This window comes from Cygnus olor, chromosome Z (assembly GCF_009769625.2).
Source record: "Cygnus olor isolate bCygOlo1 chromosome Z, bCygOlo1.pri.v2, whole genome shotgun sequence".
Taxonomy (NCBI): Eukaryota; Metazoa; Chordata; class Aves; order Anseriformes; family Anatidae; genus Cygnus; species Cygnus olor.
Genome location: NC_049198.1, coordinates 29,918,578 through 29,937,323, shown reverse-complemented (window position 1 = coordinate 29,937,323; position 18,746 = coordinate 29,918,578). Strand labels below are relative to the sequence as shown.

Here is an 18,746-nt window from a genome sequence, read left to right as displayed (position 1 = left end):
AGATACTGCTTGCTTTGATGCCAGTCTGCAGTGCTGCTGAGACACGTTGTTACTTAAGTGTCTCTTAAAACCTTCATCAGTGTCTTAAAGTTGGCATTTCTGAGAGTAGGATGAGGCCAAGGGTGAAAAATTAAACAAAATCAAAGAGTGTTAAATAGCTACAAAAATGAAAGCCACTTACTACTGAAGTCCTGATGGGTCTGACACAGGCTCAAGAAAGACTCTGTTAGCCTCTCATGAAAAGTTTCCTTTGTCATGATCTATCTGCCTTCATTAGCTTAGGAGTCTTGGTGTGCAGAATTAATTTTGATCTGAAAAGATACAGACTGGAGATGATATTTTTCTCCAGTTTGTTTGAAAAAGATCTAGTTTGTAGTTTGTATTCCACATCGCTATAGTAATTCTTCCTTTTCATTTCAATGTTTGTGGTGCTGGACTTTTACCTGTAGAGTAGCCACTTGAACAAACCTAAGTGGAAGAGAGGCATTGCTGTGGGTTTTTTGTTTGTTTGTTTGTTTGAGTTGTTGTTGTTGCTGCTGTTTGTTCTGTGTGCTTTTTAGAGATTTTATTTGTACAAAGGTTTACTTTAAAAATGACTTCTACTTTTAAAGAGTTGACTTTTAAATGACTTTAGAAGGTCATTTACCATGTAATATAGATTGTCAGAAATATTCTGGCAGGAGTTGCAGTGCAGACTAAAACCATTTATTTTATTCAAAGAAATTGTGGAGAAGTATAGTTATTATGTTACAGGATTTAGATGCTTAGACAGTGCCAAGTAACCTTCCAAGAAAAACCTTGTGTTTAAATAAATATTTTAATGTTACAGAAGGTGTCTTCACTTGTACTACTGTTAAACTTCATTCATGATAATTTGCGCTAGTACTGGAATTCAAGATCTCACGTTGAACTTCTTGCATTCTCCCTGAAATTGGTAATTTTTACTTCAACCATTTTTGCCATTCAAAAGCATAGCATGAAAATATCAAAACTTCATTAATCGTGTTCTATAATGTGTTGTTCTATCTCTACTATGATGGTAGGACTAAGGTTATTTTAGGGAACCATTACATTCACAGCTACTTAGTAGTGGTTTAAGAATAGATACACATTTTTAAACAAAGTGGAAAAACTTCATTTAAAAATCATTTAATAATAATCTATGAGTGGAAATCCCTGAAGCTATTAAAATAGTTTTCTAGATATCTAATTTGAGTGGTCTGTTTTGAAGCTTTTATTGTAAAGTCAATCTGTAATTATATAAGATAAAATCTTACCAAAACTGATTCTTGTCATGTAGGAGGTCGTGAACTTGACTCATTTTGTCTTTGAAAACAAATATAGAGTGCAACTTGAAAGTCCTATAGCAAAATTTGAACCCATGTTTAATGTGAAGTATTGCATCTCTGCTACTGATTTCTCTAATTTTGTCTACCTATCTCATTGTGCATCAGTTCATAATCAATAATGGTTAAATGAAACAAAATTTTTGTTGAAATGAACCATATAGATGGTAAACTCAACTTTAATTAAAATCTCATTTTTATTAAATCATTATTTCAGCAAATGCTAACCAATGATACGTGATTATTTAATTCTCTACTTCCAGCTCCTTCTGCAGGTTATAATGCAAAAAAAAAAAAAAAAAAGGCCTTTAGCTGAAGTTCATGAATTGTGAAAGTAGGATTGTTAATTTTAAGTGTGGAGTAGTTTCTTTTAGTAGGCAAGGGAGCTCATTGTTCTTGCAAAGGAGTTGGGAATAACTCTTTGTATTGGTGAGAGCTGAGGGAGCATTCAGAAAACAAATCTCCAAACTGCCATATTGACAGTTTATCTGACATTGAAAACTGAGTTTAGAAGATGCAGGGAAAATATATTATTGCTATTTGTAATGGGCAATATTATGTGCAGCACAGGCCATGGTCTCAGTTTTTGATTGCATAATCAGTTTTATTATGATGAGTGACTTAGTGTTAAGTGTAGCTTAACAGCAGGAAAAAAAAAACTTGAATATTTGGGAAAATCATCAATGTTTATCAAACTTCATATATAGCTGTTTACTGTCACTACACTGATTATTATACATGTGAGAAATCTGAGCAGAGGTATCACTTAAATAGATAGTCAATACATTAGCAAAGAACATACCCAGTAAATAGCACTTGGCATACCTTCTTTGGTTCTGCTTTCAATGCTTTATCTCTTGAATACTTTGAATTTGCTTGTTAAGTATGTCCATCTCTCTACCTCTTCTTTTCTCTTAAGGACTTTTTTCTTCTTTCCCTTGCATTGCTATTTTATTGTTCCTTTCATCTTGCTCTATACCACAGGTTCTGCAGCTTGTTCTGTAAAAATTTGTGTAGCTCACCTCCTATCATCTTTATATGAGACTTGAGCCTCCAAGTTCTTCAGTCCCTCTTTAGAGATCATACTTTCAGCTATGAATCATATAAGTGTTTCTCAAAAGTCTAGGGATTACTAGCACCCTTTCAAGAAACAAACTCTTGTTTTCTTCCATTGCTAGAGAACAAGGCCGTAAGTGTTCCTTCTTATCACTGGTTTCTGGCCTCTGCTCTGGGTTAAAACAGGTGTAAAATCAGGTGTAAACCAATGTGGAACCCAGTGTCCAAACCTCTACCAGTCAAAAGAGAATTTGATCTCTGTTCTTGCCTTTCATTTTTGGGCCCTTTCCTACTTTGGTGGGTTTTTTTGTTTGTTTGGTTGTTGTGTTTTTTTTTTTTTTTTTCCCTGTGCTGTTATAATGGTGTGTTCCGCTTAGGCCGTTGGCTTTTCTAAGGAATCACATGCGTTGCCCGTACATCTTTGTTCTCCTGGTGAAAACAGATAAAATTCACATTTGTCTTGCTTTTCTTCACCAACATTTATGGAAATTGTCATTTCACAAAAAGTGGCATGTTATTGAACTTGATTCTGTGAAGTGCCAAGTGCCTTTCCTTGAGAGTTTTTTCCATGAGAGTGGAGAGTGCTTGGCAAGCAAAAGATCACAGAAACATTATATTGAAAGATAGTGGCAATACAATACCTAGATATGAATGAACTAAGCATCCTCATTCAGATATTGTGACATGACTCAGTTCTCCCACACTCAGACCCTATTTCCTGTCTCTTTTCACTAAGATGCATTCATACCTTTGTTTTAAAAGTAAATTCTCTTTTCAAAATGGAGGAAGATAACTCTTCTGTAAAAATTCAGTATCAATAGAGAAAATACTCTCAGATTTTCAGGACAGTAATAAATTACAACCACCTAAAAATAGCTTTTCTGACAATTTTTCATGTTAGTGAATTATACTTTACAAATAGCAGGTTTGTTTGTTTGTTTCCAGTGGCATAATTCTGTTCTGTGTTGGCATAATTCTGATATATTTATTTTCCGTGACCCAAACTCAGAATTCTTTTCTTACAGGGTTACCCAGTATACTCCCTACCAACCTGAGGTCTCCCAGGGCAGGCTGGAGAGCCTGCTAAATTACCAGACTATGGTGTGTGATATCACAGGAATGGATGTGGCTAACGCATCATTGCTGGATGAGGGGACAGCTGCTGCAGAAGCTATGCAATTATGTCACAGGTAGTATGTTTAAATATACGGTTAAATCACAGCAGGAAGGTATTTGGAGTTTGAAAGACATCTCAACTGTGTAGGCATGGATAGGTGAGAGGGTTGAAGCTGAGTGTGGCCTTTTGACTGTGAGCAGATTGCTGATTTGTCCGTGTTACTTAGCTCCTAACAAAGTTTCCAGTGTTGATGTGTCTGAGAAGTCTTAAGCTTTCAGAAATCTAAGGACGTATACACCAGAGGGAAAGTCTGGAGCAAGGAATGCTTACCCTTGGTGGACAAAGATCAGGTCAGAGAATACTTAAGCAAAATGAGCATATATGAGTCCTTACAGGCCCCTGTGGCTGAGCTGCCTCTCCAGGTCTTAGCACTGAGATCACTCCAGTCCTTCCAGCCAGCTCACCACGGACACCCAGTCCCTCTGACCCATGGTCTGACTCCTGTTGCTGGCACCCAGACTCACATATATATACGCACCCCAAAACACAGTCCCTCAGCCACAGAAAGTTTGAAAGAAATTGGTAGATATTGGTAGTAGGGCTATGGTTGGACCAGATGATCTTGAAGGTCCTTTTCAACCTTAGTGATTCTATGATTCTATGAACAAGAAGAAGAGACAAACTGAATTGACTGGGACCATGGCATGGCCAGTCAAATGCATCCACCAGCAACTATTTATATACAACTGTCCCTTTTTATCACCTTATCCCTCCATTTTTTTCCACACTTGTTCCTCCCCAGATCACTTAAATATATCCCTTTTCCCACCTTTCCTCCCCTTAACATCCCATAATAATCCCTGGTCAATCCCGAAGTGTTCTCCCCAGCATCCGATAATGTTCCATGGTTCTGGGACAACACTGGGGGGCCTGGGCAAGGTGTCCTTTCCTCTGAGTCTTCAGCTTGGCTTCCCACCCTCATGTGTGCCCCTGTGCTCTTCTGTGGAGGTGGGCTTCTGGCAGGCTGGTGGCTCCTGTGGTGGGCCTGGGACAGTGTATGCTTGGGCTCCCCCACCTGCTGTGGCCTCTCAGTGTTCCCTTATCTTTTGTCCTATAACCTAACAGTCTGTGGCATGAATTTCTGGTGTCCACGAACACTGAAGACCTGAATGATTTTTTTCAACCAGCGGTTGAAACGAGCTTATAAACAACAGCGGAGTATGTCTGTCATGAGTTGGTAAAAGTGAAAGTGTTATTGGTATATCTAAATCTGCTTTCAGGGAACTGTGCTGTAGGGGTATTTGAGATGAATTAAATGCAAATTAAATGAAGTTTGAGAGAGACTATTGAAGGTCTCTGCAGGTCTGTATTATCAAGAAGGATGCTACACAGATGAGATTGTGATGCAACTATTCAGTTGTTCAAAACATCAGTCTGACATAATATTATGCTTTTTTAACTGGGGAAAACCAAGCTATTATGCTAGGCTGCATTTTAGTCTTTCAATAGCACCTGTCTGGTTATCTGAGGAAACTTAGGTATTAAAAAACAATTGTATTCCTTTATAAGAGTATGTGTGTGTGGAGGTGTGATTTAACCTGGCAGGCAGCTAAACACCACACAGCCGTTCGCTCACCTCTGCGCCCCCTCCTAGTGGCATGTGGGAGAGAATCATCAGGAAAAAAGTAAAAGGATATGGGTTTAGATAAAGACAGTTTAATAGGACAGAAAATGAAGAGAAATAAGTATGATAATGATAATGATGATAATAATACTAATAACAGAATGTACACAGCAAGTGATGAACAATGCAGTTGTTCATCACCTGCTGACCGATGCCCAGCCTGACCCTGAGCAACCCCATATGCCCCCCACCCCAGCCAGTAACCCCATAGTAATTGTTCAACATGATGTCACGTAGTATGGAATACCCCTTTGGCCAGTTTGAGTCAGCTGTCCTGGTTCTGTCCCCTCCCAGCTTCTTGTGCACCCCGAACCTCCTCTTTGGCAGGGCAGCATGAGAAGCAGAAAAGTCCTTGGCTAAGTCTAAGCACTGTTCTGCAGCAACTGAAGAATCAGCATGTTATCAGCATTGTTCTCATCCTAAATCCAAAACACAGCACCATACCAGCTACCAGGAGGAAAACTATCCTAGCTGAAACCAGGACAAGAGGCATTCTTGCAGCTGTTTTAGTTGGCTCCTGATTCTGTTTGGTAGCCACTCTTAATTTTTGTCATATATGAATCTCAGTTGAGTATCTGCAATGAACTTTGTTGTTCTAAATTGACTAGAATACTCATTGAATCACATACTTACCTAGTTATGATAACCCAAATTTACAACTGTGTTTTTACTTTAAAAAAACTCACATTTATAAAACCAATTAATTTTACTTCCATGGAAAATAATACATTCTTAACATGTATCTCTTCTTTTTTTCCCTTTTCTTTGTAACAGGCACAACAAAAGGAGGAAGTTCTATCTAGATTCCCGATGCCACCCTCAGACTATAGCAGTGGTCCAAACTAGAGCCAAGTAATGTTACTCTCCATTTTCTACCATATATTTTCACTTACATTGAATCACTTTTCACCTACACGTCTTCACTCTATACTTAACATGCTTGGAATATAGGACTATGCTTTCTTAGCAAAATGGAAGCAGAAATCTGTTAACATTTGGCATTGCTTCTAATTTTCCATTCAAATATTACTGTGAAGTAATTCAAGATCTTTAAAAGGAGACTAAACATATGATAACAACAAAATGTTTAATTTTTTGCTTAACTTTTTGTGAAAATACGTACATTTGGTTTTTGAATTCAGTCTGGTCATCCTTTATTAGATGTAACTTAATTTAGAAATGACTAAGCCTAGATAGTAAAACTTCTCTTTTAATGAAAGATAAATCCATTTTAAGTTTATAGCTTGAGGTAACCGTCTTCTAAAAATATTACTTGGTTCTTGAAGTTAAACTTGCTAATTAAAGCAGGAAGATGTTGATATCAAATAGGTTAGGCATCCTCTGCTCTTCTCTGCTGCATATTTGATGATGATATCAAATGCAGTTATTCTGCAGTACTATATACCATGACATGAAACAGTCTCAGTGTTTAGTGATGCCAAGCAGCTTCAGTTCTTTGCATGTTAAAGAAAAGAATGTTCTAAGTCCATGAAAACATCATATTAAATATCACTTCAAGGCAGGTAATGGTTTGAATACATTTTATTGTACATGGTTTTGTTTTCCAGTTATACAGGTGTTATTACTGAGCTCAAATTACCCCATGAAATGGATTTCAGTGGAAAGGATGTCAGCGGAGTATTATTTCAGTATCCAGACACTGAGGGGAAGGTGGAAGACTTTTCTGAACTTGTTGAAAGAGCTCATCAGAATGGGGTAAAACAAATGTTACTTGTCTCATTAGAATCACAAAATCACAGAATGGTCTAGGTTGGAAGAGACCTCCAAGATCACCTAGTCCAACCTCTGACCTAACACTAACAAGTCCTTCACTAAACCATATCACTAAGCTCAACATCTAAACGTCTTTTAAAGACCCCCCAGGGATGGTGACTCAACCACTTCCCTGGGCAGCCCATTCCAATGCCTAGCAACCCTTTCAGTAAAGAAGTTCTTCCTAATATCCAACCTAAACCTCCCCTGGCGCAACTTTAGCCCATTCCCCCTCGTCCTGTCACCCCATTGTCCTGTCAATCATTAGATTTCACTCTGATGCATAAAACAGCCATAGGTGTAGAAACTGTTACATGAGATACTGTGTGAAGGTTACCATTACACTTCAGTGCTGTGCAAGAGATATGAAATTGTTTGAAAGTGTACCTTGTTCAAACCCAGCTCCCATGGAAACACCATTCCTTCAGAGAAGAGGCTGACTGCTCTGTGCACTTCTCTTCTCAGACTCTTGCCTGCTGTGCTACTGATCTTCTGGCTCTCTGTATTCTGAAGCCTCCTGGGGAGTTTGGGGTAGATGTTGTCCTGGGTAGCTCCCAGAGATTTGGTGTGCCACTCTGCTATGGGGGACCCCATGCAGCATTCTTCGCTGTCAAGGAAAACCTAGTGAGAATGATGCCGGGCAGGATGGTTGGTGTCACAAGGTAAGTGCTCCCCTCAGCTTTCATCTCTTTAGGAAAGACCCGCATGAAACATCTGTGAACCATCTTGCACAGTCGGTATGAATAACATCTGACCATCTCATTGTAACTAACACCTTTTTTGTTGAAAACTAGAAGAGCAATGATTGGCTTCAATTTTTAGGAAGAGAATTGCATTTGTGTAGAATGATGATGTGACCTGCCTGAAGTGCTTGCTGCCATTTAGGGTGAAGAAATAACCTACACAGCAGAGAGGATTAATTGTGATGGCATGAGACTTTGCAAACTAAGTTATTCTGCCTATTCTGTACTGTAATAGCTCCTTCTCTGACATCGTCATCAAAAACATAGGTAGGAAGAAGTAGAAAATACAGTGAATTGAAGGAAGTAGTCTAGCCATTCACAACCCCACATGTGTACATATATAGATTTATATATATGTATAGAGTTCATCCTTTTCCTTTTGAAGCTGTTCTGAAGGTTTTCACTGTCGTAAAGGACATTAGACTGCCTCTTACTTCTCCAGTTTCAGTGTGTTAGGAGCCCTACAAAAGGACCTTTTGAAGGACGGACTGGGCATAGCCCTTTCAGTTATCTCATACAGCTTTGTTGGGCAGGTTATTTTTATATACAAACTCTGCATGCTCTTACTGGGTATCATTAGAAAAGATGGTTCCTTACCAGTGCGCAAAATAAGTTACAGGTTATATTCAGTTAAAACAGTTGAATGATTTGTGGCACTTTAAGGCAAATACCAAGTTTTGGTGTAGCATGCTTAGAAAACTTGCTGTGCACTATACTTGACTGGACAGATTTGCCAGTCATGATGTAAACAGAAAGCTAGAGACCTTAGTCTCTCTGTTTGATGTCTATTTATTCCATCCGGCACTGTTCTGAGGACAGTCAAAGTTAACATGCATAGAGCTTGATCTCTTAATTTGCTGTCATTTTGAAGTAACAGAAACAACATTTTCATTTGTGACAGAGATGCAAATGGAAAGGAAGTTTACCGACTGGCTTTACAGACACGAGAGCAGCATATCAGGAGAGATAAAGCTACAAGCAACATCTGCACAGCGCAGGTAACTTGTCATGCTTTGCTTTTAATATTGAAAATGAATGAATGGAACCGTATGGTTGTCGTCCTAACACCACGGTACTTTGAGTTAGCTTTACTTCTGAGAGTTTTTACTAGAAAAAGAAAGTTGAAATATGCTTGCTTGCGTATATGTTTCAAATCTGTTGAAAAAATTGAACCATTCTTGAAAAGAAGGTATATTAACATCTGTTTCCTTTAAAAAAAAAAAGGCCCTAGTTCTGAATGAGTCCATCTGTCCCACAGGGTGAACTTCACTGAGTAATGCTGTGTTCCAAATGAATTTATTTAGAAAATCTGTCTCTAATCATCCAAGATTACCCATTCAAGGCAAAAATAAATAAATAAAAGAATCCATTTTGAAATTCAAAAAGTATTTAGACAAACATATAAGTCATGACAATTTGAACATGTGATTTGATACAAAAACACTACACTGTCCAAAAGCTCTCTTTACAGTAAAATACCATGATTAAATCAGCAATTATCTGAAATAGTTATTTTCAACATGCCTCCACCAACTTTCATCTGAACAAGTTTATAAACGTATTCTATTTCTATCAATGTATTGTTCAATGTTGTGCCTTGTTGTAAGGAGGGATTGTTATTATTAACTGATTATTTAGTATTTATGAGATGTTTCATTTTTTTTTTATAGCAATATTAAACAATGATTTTTTTTACAAGCCTAGTTTTACTTGCAATTCTTCAAACTTCTTTGTAGCGGTAATTGAATTTAAGCTCATGTTAATTACTGACACAGTTAAATTTCAAAGGGCATTGAGTTCATAATCAGTGTCTACAGTTTTGTGAATACATTTTGTCTCTCTCACCTTTTATTTTTTGGACAGTATATAATAAAAGTATTACATCAGCTGAAGACGTGGTTTTCCTGGGTACTAAAGAAACTTTGTGCTAAATTAACATGAAGTAATATTTGTTAATAAAAAAATACTAACCTGTATTTGGATTGTAGGCACTTCTGGCTAATATGGCAGCCATGTTTGGTGTCTACCATGGGTCTGATGGATTAAGGGATATTGCAAGACGGGTACACAATGCTACTTTAATCCTGGCTGAAGGTGAGTGTTTAATGATTGCAGACACTGTTCCTAAATCCTTACATTTTCTTAAATAAGAAACTTTTTTTGTGTGTTTTTTTTTTTTTTTTTTTAACTGGCATGATTATCATTGCTGTCAGAAGGAGCTATGCAGAACTGGAACGCTGGGAGTTGGGGAGGGATCACTACAGTTATCCATGCTTTGTTTGCAAGCTCAGCTGGAAGACCGCTTGCCACTTGTGAAAATCATTAAGCGTCTAAACTTTATGGCAAAAACCATTAAAACCAAAATTAGTATCCATTTGTGTAGCAAGATTTTTCTTTCTGGTCTTGAGATTTTGTGCTTGTACCATTCATATACCGGTTCTTCTGCAGTATATATTACAAACCTGACTCATCAGAAAGATCTTCTGTAGATTCAGTTATTAATTAGGTCTGAATCTGATTTAGACGTGTTTCATGCACAGTGATATTTCTCTAAAAAGCTGATGATTTCACTGCTCTGTACACAAGGGGAATATCTCACTTTATTGTGTAAAAACATTTACTTGTGAGATAGATGTAGTGTTGCTATGCAAGTACTTTGTAAGCAATAATACTTTTGTACAGCATCTAATAGAATTAACTTACTGTTTTTTGTAGGTCTCAGGAGAGCTGGTCATAAACTGCACCATGATCTGTTCTTTGATACTTTGACAGTCACGTGTGGATGCTCAGTCAAAGAGGTTTTGGACAGGGCAGCTCTTAGAAAGATAAATTTTCGCATTTATAGTGATGGCAGAGTAAGCAACTCCATAACCTTTCCTAAATATTATATCATTACTTTTTTGCATTGTTTCTATTCATAATGTGCTAAACAGAATAGAATTATTAAATATTTACTGTAATTTGCTCAGATATATCAATTATAAAGATAATATAAAGAATCAAGTTTTCTTTTTTTAATAATTAAAACTTACTATATTTTCATTTATGCTTATTTTAAAAGGTTATCTAATTATTTAAGTATGCCACTAAGGGCTGAGTATAGCCCTTAATAAACTTAGCAATGACATGCAAAATGACCTCCAAAATTCAGGTCCTTTGGCAGTATTTGAAGACAAAGATCGAAATCTAAACTGCATTTTGGTAGGCCCTAAGTACTTCACAAACTCCAGTATATTCTTTAAAATGGGACTGGGGGAAAGAGCAGTCTAGCAAAATGGGAGATTTCTCTGTTAAATGGAAAACACTTAGTAATGTCAGGAATGAAGTCACCTTGGATAGTTTAGAAAGGGAAAGACAGGAAATTATATGTAAATAAAATGTATGTATCTATTGCATAAAATGACATGACATTTGCATGTAATTGGGTGTTGTCTTGTGTTTTTTTCACTGGTGTTTCTGGAACACTTTTTCTTAACAAGAACAAATACAGTATGTCTCTGGAAATGAGAACTTTGAGTAATTACTGTTTCTTTTATCTGTAGCTTGGAGTATCACTTGACGAAACTGTAAACGAGAAAGACCTAGATGACATATTATGGATTTTTGGTTGTGAGTCTTCAGCTGTAAGTAGACAACAGACCACATGCATGAACTTAATCTGAATGTTTCAGAAATTCAGTGAAAAGTAAAACTGTACTTCGGGATAGTGGGTGTCTGTATGGCGTGTTTGTTAATTATTGGCAATTTCAAATGCTGTCTTACAGAAAGAAGCAGGATAAAATGACAGTGATTTATGTAACTGAATAATGCCGTTCTCTGGTTATGATACTGAATTCTTTTGGTCAGCTTAGACACCCTGCGTTTAGTCTGTTACTTACCTTTTGAAGGCTATAAGATATGGTCAGTTGCTTCACTACCACTGGAATTTTATTTGCATATAGTTAACAACTAGCAGCACTACTTTCAAGACAAGGACTACTGACACTTCTATACCAGTTTTAATATGATATTGTTGATATGCTAGATACATAAAATATGTATGCTAATAAAGTGCTTTTACCTAAAGAACTAACTAAAGCTGGTGGTAAGCTGCTAGTATAAGTTAATTCTGATCAAAAGTGACTATGAAAATATTTGACTTCAATTTTTTTTGTGTGTCAAAGGAACTAATTGCTGAAGGTATGGGCGAGGAAACCAAAGGCATCCTTAGCACCCCATTTAAGAGAACTTCCAAATTCTTGACCCATCAGGTTTTCAACAGGTTTGTGAAATTGCTGTAAATTTGATATTTTAATGGAATGTAATAGTATCTCCTGTCAAAATTTGTACTGAGGGTCAGATGAGGACAGTTTTGCATCTGTATTCAGTCACTGGTTAGTCTGAAATCTGTTTAGTAGCTTTTTTATACAACTTTTAAATTATCAAAGTTGTACTCATGGTCACATGAGGTATGTATGTTTTCATTAGTCTGGTACACTGTACAAGCAATTATTTGAGGACATAGTATTGGTAGGCTTACTTGAACCCCTACTTACCACATCTGGTGATAGCATTTTGGAGCAAATGATAATAGTTTTCCATCCACATTGCTCTTAGCAAGCATAAAGTTATGATTTGAAATAAGTACCTAATAAATACTAACAATTAAAAGTGGAAGGCTACTCTTACCACTGCTCAGTCTTAATTCTTTTTTTTTATGGCTTTTCCTGTGCTAGAGTACAGATCAACTAGGTGGTAGAGCCAGTCTGCTTGCCTTAACACTGCATTTTGTGTCCTCCAGCTATCACTCCGAAACAAATATCGTACGGTACATGAAGAGATTAGAAAACAAAGATATTTCCCTTGTTCACAGCATGATTCCTTTGGTAAGTATTTACCAAAAAGAGAAAAAAAATAGTTATGTATTTATGTATTTTGATATGTACTGACAAATGTGTTTCTATTTTAGGGGTCCTGTACAATGAAGCTCAATAGTTCAGCTGAACTTGCAGTAAGTTGCAGTAATACTGTCTTACTTGAAACCCACATGCATAAATCATGTAGCCAGTGTCACTGTAGACATTAGAGGTAGAGGGTGGTTTTGGTCTGAGTCTTGAAACTGCTTCCTGCAGCTGAGGAAGCAGTTTCAGAAGTCACTAATGGCATTGACTTTGTCCACTGCTAGTAAAAAAAGCTTTAAGAAGCATGGAAGGAATGCAGCAAAATGAGGAGATTGGCTTTGAAGGCTACATTTGGAAAAAAAATAGGAAAATACTTTTTTGAATTAGGTATTAGGGTCCGAGGGAATGAAGTCAAGCTGTGACAGGGGAGGTTCAGGCTGGATATCAGGAAGAGGTTCTTCACTGAGAGGGTGGTCATGCAGTGGAACAGGGTCCCCTGGGATGTAGTCACAGCACCAAGCCTGCTGGAGTTTAAGAAGCATTTGGACTATGCTCTCAGTTGTATGGTCTGAATTTCTGAGTAGACCTGTGTGGTGCCAGGAGTTGGACTCGGTGATCCTTATGGGTCCCTTCCAATTTGGGACATTCTATGATTCTATGTATCACAGCCCTGTTCCCTTGTGTGGTGTTGCAGGACCTAGCTTCTAGATGCTTTACAAATCTTACAGTAAAATCCTCAGAAACATGAAAAGAAGCAATTCTTGCCTCTTTGACAATTTACTGTTTCTTAGGAGAGTTTTATTTTTCCTGAGGTGAGGAGCTGGAGTCTTTGGGTATCTTCATCTTTAACAGCAGATATCAACTGAAGCATAGCCTTAGCTAGCCTTGAATGCTGAATGGTTTTTGATCCTCTTCACTCTCCCCCTGTTGCTGCTCGTTTGCTAGATTTCTTATGTCCCCTTTCTCTTAATCTCTTCTACGTATGTCCTTACCCTTCACTTCTTTTTAATTTGTGTATTAAAATGGAAAGCAACAAAACTGTGTCAAACAATGTTATGTACTGTTTTATGACTCCTTTCTTTTTGCCCTGTCATTGCACAGTTGTACATAAGTGTAAGTGACCAAAAAGGAAAAACTAAGGGTTTTAAACATCTTCTAAATGTTAAAAATATGTTATTGGAAATCATCGTTCACAGCAGTTGGGAACTTGTATTGCTACACAAGAAGTATTCGGTCTGTATTTGAACACAGGGCAGCTTCTTTCCTTCATAGAGTTTAACAACAAAACAGAGTTATCTTCAGAATTTACAGCTCATGCTTTTTTTTTTTTTTTTTTCGTAGCCTATTTCATGGAAGGAATTTGCCAACATCCACCCCTTTGTGCCCTTGGATCAAGCCCAAGGGTATCAGCAGCTTTTCAAGGACTTAGAGAAGGACTTGTGTGAGATTACTGGTTATGACAAAATCTCCTTCCAACCAAACAGGTAGGATTTTTTTTCTGAACATTTACTTTTTTACATGGACTCCAAAAGCTTACCTCTAAGGAAAATATGCAAGACAAAACTGGCAGAGAAATTCTGAAGCTTCAAGTGAGTGCTAGTCCATTCTAGTTCGTGTGCTTCCGTAACAGTCTTTGTGTTTCTCTTGCAGTGGAGCCCAAGGAGAGTATGCAGGTTTGGCTGCAATCAAAGCTTATTTAAATGCAAAAGGAGAACGTCATCGAAGTGTAAGTGTCAACACTTGTATTGGGAAGAACTTTGGGTGGAAAGTGTAGACAGGAGAGTTGGTTCAGCAACTAAGACTCACACAGGACAGAAGAAACTAGGTTGTGTTATCCTTATCCGTGACAAGCATTTGGTATTCCCTACTTCCCTCACACGCCATGTGTATCATCTTAAGTCTTATTCGACTGTAAAGGCAGTGGGAATGAGGAAAGGAGACTTCATCAAATGGCCTGGCTCTTCACTGAGTCTGGTTAGGATGGAATTAACTTTCTTCACAGCAGCCCATATGGTGCTGTGTTTTGACTATAACACACCAGTGTTTTGTCTACTGCCTACAGAGTGTCAAGGCTCTCTCTCTGTCCCACTCTGCCCTGCACCCCTTCTCCAGGTGAGTAGGCTAGGGGTGGACAAGAAGCTGGGAGGGTACAAAGCCAGGAGAGCTGACTCCAACAGACAAGGGGATATTCCACACCATATAACGTCATATCCAATAATAAAAGCTCAGGCAAAGGAAGGTGAAGGGTCAAGTTTGTGGTTATGGCATTTTTCTTCCCAAGCAACTGAGAAAAGATGCTGAGGCCCTGCTTTTTGGGAATTGGCTAAAGATATGCCTGCTGATGGAAAGTAAAGAGTGAATTCTGCCTTTTGGTTTGCCTGTGCACACAGCTTTTCTTTTCCCTATTAAATTATCTTTATCTCAGTCCATGCATCTTCTCACCTTACCTCTGTTTTCCTTGTCCCACGGGAGAGGGGAGTGAGTGAGCAGCTGTGTGGGTGTTTGGCTATTGGCCAAGTCAACACACCACAGAACTTTTTGGTGCCCAACGTGGAGGTAAGGTAATTATTGTTTTGATCTGAGCATGCCAATTTGTTTATTGGAAGGCTCCTAAGGTCTCAGAGCTTGCTTGCTTTACTGTATATTAGAGTCCAGGGCTTTTTAATGGCTGTTTTCAGACCTTGCAGTTTGCTGTGCTGCTTGTCACTTTTATTTTGCTGTACCTGGGAACATTTTGATAAAAGCAATGGCCATGTGCTTGGGCTGGCATATGTCCCTGGAATGATGCTGTTCCTGTGCTGAGTGAGCTATCTTGTGGAGAGGATGAGGGATTACACCTCCCTTTTCTCCTCTGAGGCTGACCTGTCCATCTTTCTTGCATGGGCTCCTGAATTTTTTTTTTGTACATCCTTATGTCAGGTGTTTGATCCCATTATTTAGCGTTGTTGATTTGTTATTGTGCGTGTGGAACCTTGTCCGGTGCTGGTGTAAGAGTGAACAACTTCTTGAGGTGACAGAGAAATATACCCCAAGAAGTCTGAACCATCGGTGGCGTTGTGTGTGGGAGGATTTGGCCGGGTGCTTGGTGCTGCTATCGCCTCTGATAACTTGGGATTTTAAAACTGAACAGGCATGCCGTCCCATTTCCAGCAGCTCCTAGCACAGTTCTGGGACTTGGTCTGTGCCTATCAAGCCTCTGACTAGCACCATCAGAGCAGCAGGGAAACGCAGGCTGCTACATCTGAGGGCACTAAGATTCAGACAGGGATCCAAGCCCCAATTACAGTAATCACACCAGTAGTCAAAAAGAAACACTGGAAGTGGAGGTCAACAGGTCTGTACCATCAATTAATAAGGGAGGAGGAAGGGTCTGATCAGGAAGCCAGCCTTTTGGCAAGGGAACAGGAGGAAGAAGTGATAGAAGTCAGTAGAGGGAAAACATACAGTTCCTAATCTTGAGCAATCTTTGAGATTTGCGGAAAAATAATGGCTGCCAGTCAGGTGAGCATATTGCTGCCCTGGTTGCTGGGGCTGACAGTCAGCAACTGAGGGGAGAGAAGCCCAGCAGTTGGGATCCCTTGCCAGGGGTTGGGGAATCTACAAAGAAATCTTAAGAGAAGTGATAATCCACAGCCTCCAGAGGCAGTTCCTGTTGATTGTGAAGGCAATGAGTTCCCTCAGGGTTAATATTGTCATTTACGGAGGCAAATGGACCACTGCAGAGGAAGCTGTTCAGAATCTAAGAGAATTAGTGGTGAAGGTGGTCTACACTCACCTGGAGAACATCCAGTTCCATGAAGATCTGGATTGCTTCCAGTACACAAGGGCAATGTGGAGGAGACCTGTGAAAAATGCACTGGTGTTGTACACCAGCACCCTGATAATGATGGACTAGCCACACCTTGAGACACCAACAGTGAAGAGACTGTCCTGCTGACTCTAGTGTTTCAAGAAGAATTCCTGTCCTTCCTTCTCATCACAGGCAGCATCTGGGTTGTCAGGGTGCCCCAGGGAGTCAGCCTCCACCTGCCAGATGGAGATGGAGGCCCAGGTGCCTGCTGTATGGCACCATCTGGTTCTTCCTGTGTGACATGAGAGGACAGGTGGAAGAAGGACAGTGTGCCCACCTTGTAGCTAAGAGCCCATGTGTCTGAACTGCAGGGGAAGACAGCTGCTTAGAAGAGGTCATCCAAGTAGGTTACTGCACCAGTTCAGGCCAAGACAACAGAAAACAACTGTCAATCCCTCAGATACATAGTAAGGGCTGAAAATGTATCCTCTTCTGGTCTGACACCAAAGGAGTCAGAGAATGAAGCTCTAGCCAGCAGCAGAGGGCCGCTGCCTCTGGCCAGGTGAAGGAAAGGGACAACGAAGCTTGCTGGCTTGTAATTCCATTCAGTGGCCTGGCACACTGTATCCGGAGGGCTATAAAGTTTCGGTGGGCACTAGTGCATAGTGTACTAATGTACCGTCAAGATGTGAGAGGGCAGGATCCATCTGGATTTGTGGAGTGACAGGGATATGTCAAAAATTGTCTGTATTGGAGGCTAAGGTGGACATAACAGGGAAAAAGTGTCAGAAGCATCCTACTGTGGCAGCCCCGCAGGCTGTGTGGGTCCCTGGCATAGGGCTACCTCATGGGAGGGTACTTTATGGGCCCAAGGAGGTACTGGTGGGCTTTTGGTGTAGCCGCAGTGAACACTGAAAATTAAAGTGGACAATTGTGTACCTTGCCTGGCCTCTCAGTTGTGGGTCGAAGGACATCTGGTGTTGATGGATATTGTGACAGTGGACAAATGACAGTATTGCACCAACTAGGACTCCCTGGCTACCATCCAGGACTCCCTGGCTACCACCCAAAAGTTTCATTCTTCTATTGGAGAGACAAGGAGTGATCATCAGGACTCACTCACCCTTTAGTAGTTCCATATGGAATTTTCTTTAAATTCTTTAGGAGTTTTCTTTAAAGATAATTCTTTTTTGACATTTAATGGCAGACAGTTCTATCTGAAAAATTCGAAAGGAAGAGTTTAATATTGTTTTTTAGGTGCTTTCTGAACAATCTGTGATGCCTGGAGGAAAGGCTATGGTAATCACAGGTTTTAGGTATGAGTTTCAAAACTACGGTCCAGGTTTTGTAGTGATAAGGTTTGTTATCTTGTCTGTGTCCAGAATAGTTTGTTTCCATGCCATTACTCAGTACTGTGGTTCTATTCTCAACTATGCAATCATGTTTTTTAGTGTCCTGGGTAATTTTTTATTTGACACTTCACTGTTCATCTCTGTTCCAAACTAGTTACGAGCAAGTTGAATGCTAGGGAAGCAGCACAGGTATTTAGTGTCCTATTTCGATGACCCTTCTCCACAGTAGAAACTGACCATTTACCTTTTTCTTTCATTCCAGTATTTTATCAAAGTATTTACCCATGTGGACCTTTCCACTTACCCTGCAGAAAATTAGTTTAAGAACTTTGGCTTTGGGACCACATCAAAGACTTCCTGGGAATCTGAGATTAGTTAGATATTTCTCTTTCGCACACTCATAGAATTGAATTTCAGTGGCTGGGGTTGGACTAGATGATCTCCAGAGGTACCTTCCAACCTCAACCATTCTGTGGTTCTGTGGAAAAAGTCCTTAATGCAATGATATCCTTATTTTTTGAACTTAATTTTACACTCAGCATTGGAACGAATTCTTCTCAAAATGGAAGGATAGTTGTCCCAACCTCCTGTAGACTGTCACCTCTGTGTGAGAAAACTGCTTAGAATAGAATAGTGACTACTAACTCATTATTTATTACTTTGCTGAATCCAGATCACCACAAGCTTCCTGGAAATCAGCCATTCTTGCAATTATAGGCTTTGTTTTATGAGTACTTTAACTCAGCAGGAAGTGAGTTAGATTGAAAATGTATTTCTTAGTTATCTTCTGATTACCTATGTATGCTTTGCTGCTTCTCTTATTCCATGCATGGTCCTTGGGCTTCTCCATGTGTCTGTGGTTGTTCTACACTCAGAAATACCAAGATTAACTGCACAGAAGAGACATAATTCTGGCACTGCTGTTGTCTACAACACTTATTCAACCTGCCATGTAGCAATGCTTTTGTTAAACCATTTTAAAGTCAAGTTTTTCATCTTTGATGT

General features: G+C 39.1%; 1 protein-coding gene across 1 annotated transcript in view; it reads left to right on the top strand.

Moving 5' to 3' along the window:
- Positions 1-18,746, top strand: part of GLDC (glycine decarboxylase) — a 47,137-nt gene that overhangs the window by 18,010 nt on the left and 10,381 nt on the right. Inside the window, exons 4-16 of the mRNA XM_040541819.1 lie at positions 3,428-3,592; positions 5,978-6,055; positions 6,772-6,919; positions 7,442-7,638; positions 8,621-8,717; positions 9,708-9,813; positions 10,435-10,574; positions 11,262-11,342; positions 11,883-11,980; positions 12,500-12,584; positions 12,668-12,709; positions 13,941-14,083; positions 14,250-14,325. Of these exons, the coding sequence (XP_040397753.1) occupies positions 3,428-3,592; positions 5,978-6,055; positions 6,772-6,919; positions 7,442-7,638; positions 8,621-8,717; positions 9,708-9,813; positions 10,435-10,574; positions 11,262-11,342; positions 11,883-11,980; positions 12,500-12,584; positions 12,668-12,709; positions 13,941-14,083; positions 14,250-14,325 (1,456 nt within the window). The remainder of the gene's footprint in view (positions 1-3,427; positions 3,593-5,977; positions 6,056-6,771; positions 6,920-7,441; positions 7,639-8,620; positions 8,718-9,707; positions 9,814-10,434; positions 10,575-11,261; positions 11,343-11,882; positions 11,981-12,499; positions 12,585-12,667; positions 12,710-13,940; positions 14,084-14,249; positions 14,326-18,746) is intronic.